General features: G+C 40.7%; 1 protein-coding gene across 1 annotated transcript in view; it reads left to right on the top strand.

Moving 5' to 3' along the window:
* Nucleotides 1–1,544: 1,544 nt before the first annotated feature.
* LOC132826241 (adhesion G protein-coupled receptor A3) overlaps nucleotides 1,545–9,445 on the top strand; it is a 544,117-nt gene continuing 536,216 nt past the window's right edge. Inside the window, exon 1 of the mRNA XM_060841943.1 lies at nucleotides 1,545–2,638. Coding sequence (XP_060697926.1) covers nucleotides 2,421–2,638 — 218 coding nt within the window. The 5' untranslated portion in view covers nucleotides 1,545–2,420. The remainder of the gene's footprint in view (nucleotides 2,639–9,445) is intronic.

The raw sequence follows: 9,445 nt of genomic DNA, 5'->3' as shown, positions 1-9,445 counted from the left end.
GTATAAAAGCTTTAGTTAGGCCACACTTGGAGTATTCCATTCAGTTCTTTTCTCCACACTTACAGAAGGTTCTTATGAGATGGCAGGATTATCAGAATGGTTGCAGAGTTTGAGGGGAAGGGATTAGCTGCAAGATAATGTTACAGAAGCTGGGGTTGTTCTCCATGGAGCAAAGGATGTTGAATGGAGATTTGATGGAGGTATCTAAGATTATGGAAGGTTTATCATAGAATTGCTACAGCTGCAGGTCATTCAGTCCAAATGAGCACCATGAATAATTCCTCACTCCTGTCGTTCCCCCATAACCCTGCATATTGCTTCTATTTAAATAATCATTTAATGCCCTCTCGAATGCTTCAATTGCACCTGCTTCGACCACACTTACAGGCAGTGCATTCCAGACGGGAACAACTCGCTGTGTGAAAACATTTTTTCTTTCAGATCATATTTACTTCTTTTGCACAGCCTTTAAATTTGTGCCCTGTGTTCTTGATCCATTTATGAGTGGGAAAAGTTTCTCGCCATCTGCTGTGTTCAGGCCGCTCTTGATTTCGAGTACTTCAATCAAATCTCCTCTCCAAGAAAAACAGCCCAAACTTCTCCAATCTTTCTTCAAAACTGAAGTTTCTCATCCCTTGAACCATTCTCATAAAGCACTTCTGAACTCCTTCGAAAATATTCCCTTCCTTCCTGAAGTGTAGGCAGCCAGAACTGTGCACAATGCTCCAGCTGAGATCTAACCAGCCTCAACAAGGACAACCTGTTCCCATTAACTGATGGTACAGGGACTCCAGGACAGGTTTTTGGCCAAGGATTATAGCCTAATGTGAGGAAAGCCTTTTTTAAAAACACTGAATGCTAACAAAGTGGAACACAGGGCTAACTAGGATGGCAGACCATCAATGATTTCAAAAGGGAATTAGATGGTCACTTGAGTCAAATAAACTGGCAGCAACACTCCTTGAGATAAATTTCTGTTCCCTGCCCTTGTATCTAAACTATTCAGCAGGATTGATAAAATTTTAAACCCAGAAAATGAGATAATACCTGCAAAATTCATGTGCACTGAAATAAAATCCCACAGATTATCTTAAAATTGGAGTTTAGTGAGTCCTTTGCAAATGAGCAAAACTAAGTATTGTTTTAAGAAAGCAATGTATTTTCACAAGCACAATAATCTATTCATGTGAAAGCTGTTGTCTGTAAGGAGAGCTGTCTGTCCCATCTGCTTGCTTGAGGTTTCAGAGTACATCACTCCTTGTAGTTTATGAAAAGGATAGGCATATACCAACAGTACTTGCAATTGAATAAGGAAACATATGTTGTTAGAAATACTATATCCAAAGAGAGAGAGAGTTTCCAAGCCTGTTTAACCATGAGGCGCTGTGATTTGGATGTATTTTTAAAACAGGAATGAGTGAGCGTCAGTCCCGGTGTATTATCATTGACAGATGAGTAGGAAAGTAACGGTACAGATAACAGGTCAGTCATTTGCCTTGTCTCGTGTCCCCCTCTAGTCACGTGAATCACAGCGTTTCTCCAGCACACACAACAAAGTTTTCTTTTGTACAATTCGGCGTTTTCCTGCTCCCCTTGATGAACTGTGCCGGGGGAACATTGTGGAAGTCAAATCTAAACAATGCCGAAGGGAACGTGGTCATGTCAGTGAACCATTACAGAGTGCAGCCAAGTTGTCTCCCTCCTCCCCACCCTCCCCGAAACCAAAGCAGGAATCAGCGCTGGAAGGTATGAAGGCTGCCTGATTGGAGGCTGGGCTAACTCGGGGCGGACTGACAGCCACTTGCCCTCAGTTTGCCTGCCCACTGACAGCTCCACTCCGGGGGGAGAGCTGAGCGCACTGGAGCCGCGGCCGCTGCACCTCGGGACCTGTTGAGTTTAGAGTTGAACGCACGGTGGGAGGGGAGAAAAAAGAACTTTATTTCTTTTGGCTCTTGTTTTCCTTGAGCCGGTGGAGTCAACTCAGCAGCGGGAAGCCGAACTCCGGCCGTGCCTGAGATCTCAGGCCGCCCGTGGCTGGGAAAAAAAATGTGAAAAGTGCGGTGCCTCCAAGGGGTCGAGGCTGCAACTGGTCAACTGCTGGGGACTGTCAGCACCTTCCCCTGTGTGTGTGTGTGAGAGAGATAGACCCTGTGATCTACCCAAACCCAGTGACAGAGCCCCAACAAGAGAAACCAATGCCAGCCGAATGGTACCTCCCGAGACTATTGCCAAGGATTCTGCATCAACAGTTGGCAAGGAACACCATGCTGGTGATGCCCAGTCACTAGGTGAGATTGGACACTCGCAGAGAGAAGTTTGCAGAGAGACTTGTCACAGTCCGCCCGATTTACTGGTGAAATGAGCAGTTCAGACAACGAGAGACCGGCACTGCAGAAATCGCTCCCAAGATCGGGTTCACGATGAAACTCTTGCTCTGGGTGCATTTAATCGCCGGGTTGTATGGGGTCACCGCCGGCAACAGGAGCTGCCCTGACTTGATCATCGATAGCTGCAGCTGTACCAGTGAGCGCTCGAAGGGACCGGGCAGACAGATCATCCGGATCAAAGTGGCGTGCAGTCATGGCGAGTTGTTGGAAACTTTGCAGTCCAGCCTCCTGCCGAACCAAACCGTCACATTGTAAGTACTGCACTGCGATACTGCCTGAGCGCAGCATCCACGGGGATGCCGTTTTATGTCATCCGATCACCAGCTCCCTGAACGCTCCAGTGTGGGAATCTCTCCACTGGGACGGGTACCTGTGACTGTCAGCCCAGGAGACAGTGGCCGCGCCGCTCTATCAGTGCTCAAGGTGTCTGAGTGTTAGGGCTGGCTTCAAACTACACCGTCGCAGTCTCTGATGAGAAATACATTGCGAAAATGTTGGTCATGAGATTTCGAAAGAGAGCAGGCTGCATATTGGAAAATGATGAATAGAGAGGGTTAGAGAATGAGATTGGTTGGGTAACTCTTCCGGGAGCAGGTACAGGCAGGATGGGTCGAATGACCTTCCTCTATAGTGTAACATTTTATGATCCTGTTTTAAGCTATTACTGGAGTACCAATTTCAAGAGAAAAAATAACTGCATAATTTAAGAACTAACATCATTCTTTAATATTTTTGATATTTGGAGCTTTTTTTTGTCTTTCTTGCTTTGTTCATATTTTTATGAATAGTACCTGTAGAGTATACAGTACAATTGGCAGACAAAAGTTATAACTGACACAGGGAATGGCTGTGTGTAACTGTTGCAGAGTTGTGGCAGAAGGATTATTACCCACTCAGCTGGCATAAAAGGAAGATTCAACTGCACGGGCACTCTAAAAATGTAGATGGCTGGAATTGACATTTATTCTCTAGAAATTGGTGAGAGTTCTCCTTCAGGAATGGGTCTGAGAAATATCAAAAGTTTGTGGCACAAAAAGCAGCGGCATGGCTCGTTGCACCAGGTGAAAAACAAGCCGACCCCAGCGATCCACACTTCCTAGAATTTAGTCTGTTACCCTTCAGGACGTGTTACCGGGCAGCACGGTGGCTCAGTGGTTAGCACTGTTGCCTCACGGCACCAGGGACCTGGGTTTGAATCCTGCCTTGGGTGATTGTGTAGAGTTTGCATATTCTCCCTGTGTCTACGCACGTTTCCTCTGGATGCTCTGGTTTCCTCCCGCAATCCAAAGATGTACATGTGAGTTGGCCAAGCTAAATTGCTCATAGTGTTCAGGGATGTGTACATTAGGTGCATTACTCTGAAGTAATGTAGGGGAATGGGTCTGGGTGGGTTACTCTATCAAGGGTCGGTGTGGACTTGTTGGACTGAAGGTCCTGTTTTCACACTGTACGGATTCTATGTGTGGTGAGGTGCATGACCAGCCACCTTTTGTTATGGGATGGGCTATTGTGGCACATTGGTAGTGCCCCTACCTCTTAAGCCAAAACACCTAGGTAAGTCGGAACAAATTACTGCAGTTGTTGGAATCTGCACTGAAAGCAACAAGTGCTGGAGATCACAGCAGGTCAGGCAGCATCCATGGAAAAAGAGCAAGCTAATGTTTTGAGTCTAGATGATTCTTCATCATAGTCATTTAGACTTGAAATGTTAGCTTGCTCTCTCTCCATGGATGCTTCCTGACCCACTGTGATCTCCAGCACTTGTTACTTTCAGTACACCCAGGTAAGTGTCCCATATAATCCAGAGTTCTGTAATAACATCTCTGAACAGATTGATTAGAAAATGTTTAAATGATTTGGGAGAATGTGCCTGTATTGTCTGCTGAGACCCTGACCACTACTTGGGTGATTTTGTTTTCCTAATTTCCCCTTGAGTCTTTCAACTTGACTGAGTAGCCCTTCCATGAAAGTGCTTGGGATGCTTTATGGTGTTAAATTCATGTTGCAATCATATGAAATGACTCTGCCTCACGAAAGGAACAGAAGCAAGAATTCTCTCTTGAATAACAACCGATCAACATAGAGCATGGTTTATAAATAAAAGCAAATAGTTAAGATTATCTTGCTTGAAGTTGAATCGTGATGCTAGAACTTGTATCCACAAGAACAGGATACTAAAAGTTGTGAACAATTACAAGAACTATACAAAAGATATTTACAAGTACTATGCAGCAATTAAACAAGGAATAAAGCATTACAAATTAACCATCCTATAGCATCAATTGGATCTATTACATTCAAATACACAAGTGCTTTGCACATTATATTTAAATTTTACAATTTCTCTCATTTAATACAATCATTCTTTTTGTTTCTCTTCATCCCTGAGTAAAGACACTGCGAGGATGGGCAATGCTTGAATGCTGTGTATCTGCCTGTGTTAGTCATTAGCCACTGGAAGATATGTTTGTGATCCAAGGTTCCTAGCACTTTGATCTTTTTTGCTCTTGCTACATGAAAGCAAATAGTACTTATCGAAGGAACACAGTTATCAGGTATTCATCTTGTGGTGATTGCTTGTATTCTAGCATTCCATGATGTGTGTTCGTGTTCCAAGTAGGAGTACCATCATTACTTTGGAATATGATCTCTCCTTTTATACTCCTTATTGGTATATGTTGGAATAAATTTCTTACATTTGTGAACTTTAATTTACCTAATATAACGGTGTCACTAGATCAAAATTTGGTAATTCCCTCCATAATGGAATTATGAGTCAACCTACAGCATGTGGATTTCAGTGGTTCAAGAAGACAGCTCATCATCACCCTCTCAAGGGCAACCAGGGGATAGGCAATAAATGCTGGCTCAGCATGTGACACAAACATAAACTGAATGAATAAATAAAAATTATCAGTGTCCTGGAGATTGCCATTGACCAGAAACTGATGAGACATCTAAATACTGTAGCTATAAGAGCAAGTCAGAGGCTCAGAATTTTGTGGGGAATAACTTACCTCCTGATATGTCCAAGCCTACCCACCATCTAAAAGACGTGCATCAAGAGTCTGATGGAATACTCTTCACTTGCCTGGATGAGGCAAACAACAGCACAAACAGCACTCTTAACAACATCCAGGGCACAGTAGCCCTCTTGTTTGGCACTCCATCTAGCATTTTTAACATTCACTCTCTCCATCATTGATGGTAGCAGTGTGTATCAACTACAAGATGCACTGTAACAAGACACTAAGGCTCCTTAGACATCATCTTCCATGCAACGATCACTACCATTTAGACGGACAAGGGCAGCAGATATATAGGAACTCACCACCTGCAAGTTTCTGTTAAGCCATGTACCATCGTGACTTGCAAATCTACTGCTATTCATTCGCTGTGGCAGGGCCAAAATCCTGCAACTCTCTCCCTAACAGTTCAGTGGGTATACCTGTAGCACATGGGCTGCAGTGATTCAAGAAAGGAGGTCACCATCCCCTTCTCAGGGGCAATTAGGAATGGGCAATAGATAGTGGCCCAGCCAGCGATTCCTGCATTCTGATTAAAATGTCTCTTATATCTATCTTCATTAAAATGTTCATTTGCAAAAGAAATTGTATAGTCATTAATAAATATTTTTGAACAATTTGTATCTACTTCTAAATTATTAATTTCCTAAATACGTGAACAAACAGTAAAAACTACTGAAATTATTCCTTCCTCTGAAATCCCTTCCAGCCTTAAGTAAGATGCTCATTCACCAGCAATGTGGTTCCCACTAAATTACCCTGACATGCCATTAGATTCAAGGGTATTTAAAAATAGGCAAGAAATACTGACCTTAGCAATGGATCCCACACACTATGAAAGATTAAAGAAAAATAAAGAAAATTTGAATAAGTATAAAAGTATATTTAACATATAGAAAATTATATTTAGGCTATGTAAACACTAGCCATTACTTGTGATGAATATCAGCTGTAATTCTGAGTCAGTCTTCTCATGATTATACACTGATTTCATTGTTTGTGATTAGCTGAACTATTGGCTGCACCTTGTCTTGGAATTCATGCCAAAGCATCAACTATTCTTCAGAGTGGGTATAATGGGTGGTGTGTCTATAAGAGAGGAAAGTGTAAACATTTCACTTAATTAAAGCATTTGAAAGGTCTAATTATGCTTGCATGATTAATTATTTGTGTGTGTGCCATGAGTCACTGGTAGTGTCACTGGTTTTTCAGTGGTTTCTGGTTTCCTGTTCAATTCCAGGAGTAGCACTTTGTCCTTATTACTCAGCTTTTATGTCTCTTTTGACACACTGCAATGATATGTTTCTCTTATTAAATTGTCCAGGATGTTTTCAGCTTCAGTGTTTTTGCCCAACATGCTGTTGCGGTCTCTTCTTTCTCTGTTTATATAAAATATGGCATCTAATGACCATTTGGTCATTTGCTCTTTGATCAACTCGGTTTAGAAAAAGAATTTCAGAAGTACTGAGAAAACAAAAACTCCCAGGAATACAAACTTTTGAATCTGTTTGGAAATGCAGCACCATGGAAAAGTTGTAATGATCCTTATGTATTTTGCAATAATGAACTATTTTGAATTAACATTCCATGGATTTATTTGTTTAAAAATATTGTATTTAAAAAAAAAATCCTTGTGTGCCAATTCCACATGGTTATCTAAATGTTAGCACATGTAAAATATCGACGGGTTCTTCTTGAGACAGTTATATCGAAGTTTATTAACAACTAACTATGTACATGAATATGACATATCCGACTTACGCACAATCCAGGTTGAATGCTGACTCATGTAACTATTACATTATGTACATTATTGTCTGGCTGACTAACTGACTGACCTATTGTATAAAGAATAAGTTGGAAACATATCTACATATCATACATATTGTGATGCCATCCAGCTGACTTAAAGTTGTAGTGCCTTGTTGAGATCTGTGTAATAACACATCAGAAACGTAGATGTGCATTCATCATGAAGTAATTATTACTTATTATATGCTAGAAAGAGTCCCTCCCTAACAGGTTTTAGAAAAATAAGCTAAGAGAAAAATGTCTATTTTACACATGAAAGTCAATCAGGAGAAACTTTCTTAGAATTATACAGTGGTAGGAAGGTGTAAAAATGAAAAGTAGCAGCTGAACTACAAGACAGTTCTGGTATGGATGTTGCAGTATCTCTTAATGAAGAGAATTACAAACCAGACATATGTAGTTCATGACACTGATCAGTTAATATATCTAGCAATTGTCCAAATGTAAATATGCCTCCCTTTTCCTTTCATTTTTGTGTTTATGAATTTAAGAGAAAGCAGTGCTCTTGGATTCTGTATGAATGCTTATGACACCCAGTTCTAGCTCAGTACCAGTTCGTTGATGTCTTAACTATCTCTAATTTTTTGCATTGCATATCCAATATGCAGTATGAGCTGAGCAGAAATAATCAGTTACTCAATATTAGGAAGACTGAAGCCGTCATTTTCGGCCCTTGCCACAGTTACTCTACCTATCAACTCAATACTTCTCCATGGCAACTATGTGATGATACTATGGCTTTGAGAGATGTATTTTGTCCTTTGTTTTGTGAAAAAAAAGTTCATACCAAGGTGGCGGGTATTCTGCTCCGAAGCCAATAAAGTAACAATAGAAGCAGAATGAATGGGTGGAATCCAGCTCCCACAGAATCAAGGTTTTCTTTTTAGTTTTAGCCTTGAGTAACAGTTGATAGGGTCTTGAAAATGAATATGGAAAGCTCTTATTCCTCTCTCTATTATAGCTAAAAGCTGGAGTTCTCTTTCTACTGTTAGAATTGCATGTGAGACAATCTTTTTTGCTGAATTTGCCTTGCCAAGGGTGTGTTTATGGGCTGTCACTATATTTGGACAGTTAATTATTAATAGTTAATATATAAATATTATTTTGTTAAGCAATTTGATAGAGTTACAGTTAAGCCAATTCTTTTATTTTTATTTTGTCTTTATTTGAACTAAAATGTGAAACTAATGAGTATATTGCTTAACATTGAGTAGGTTGACCAATTGAATGCAACACCTTCCCTTTAAAGTAAGAAACAAATTAGGGTCTAGACTATCTTCTTAATTAGATTTTGCGGGGGTTTGGACTGGCCATAACAACCACCTGAGGTTATATCAGATTCTTTGCAACCATAGTGTCATCCTTGGACTTTTGACCAGATGTCTGCTTTATCATTCAGGTCAGTCTCAATCTTTATAATACCACTTGACCCATCTCCTGTCTCAAGCTCATCTGGTGCACCATTCCTTCTCTCAGCCTTTGTTAGTTCCAGATGTGACTATTCCACTGCATCCCTGCTTGTCTTCAATCTTCCACCTGCCCTTAACCTTATTCATCCATTACTCTGCTATCCATGTTGAAACCTGGTCCAAGTCCGGTTCACCACCTCCTACCCCTATACTCAATAATGTACATTGAATCTTATTTGAGCAGTGTTACAATTTTAATATTACCATCTTAGTTTTGAATCTTTACGGAGCCTCACCTCTCCCAATCTTTGAAATCTTCTCCAATCCTTTAAATATCTGGGATATCTGCATTCCTGTAAAACTGGTGTCTTGCGCATCCTTAAATTTAATTGTTTCACCACTAGTTGCCATGTCTTCATCTGTTTCTGGAATTCCTTCCTTCAACCTTTCTACTTTTCTATCCTTCTATCTGATGCTTCTCAAAGGCTTTCTCTTTGATCAAGCTTTTGATAATTTACCCCAATATTTTCTTGTGGTTTCTTGCCAAATTTAATTTCCTAATCACCTACAGTTTACTACATGAAGGCCTTTCACTGCACTAAAATATTGTACATTGTTTTTTGATGGAGAGTAGAGCAGTTGACTTGCCAGTATCAGCATCATGTATGTAGGACAAGGTTGCACATTGGACAAACAACAAAGTGCCCTCTTTCTTATCCCAATTACACTCTACAGTTCATCATTAGCAGAGTGTCCTCAACTGTAGTAGCATGGTATTTCTCATATTTACCATTTCTTGATCTACCTGAGT

Source organism: Hemiscyllium ocellatum, chromosome 22 (assembly GCF_020745735.1).
Source record: "Hemiscyllium ocellatum isolate sHemOce1 chromosome 22, sHemOce1.pat.X.cur, whole genome shotgun sequence".
NCBI lineage: Eukaryota > Metazoa > Chordata > Chondrichthyes > Orectolobiformes > Hemiscylliidae > Hemiscyllium > Hemiscyllium ocellatum.
The sequence above is the reverse complement of the archived record's forward strand: the minus strand, read 5'-3'. Positions and strand labels throughout refer to the sequence as shown.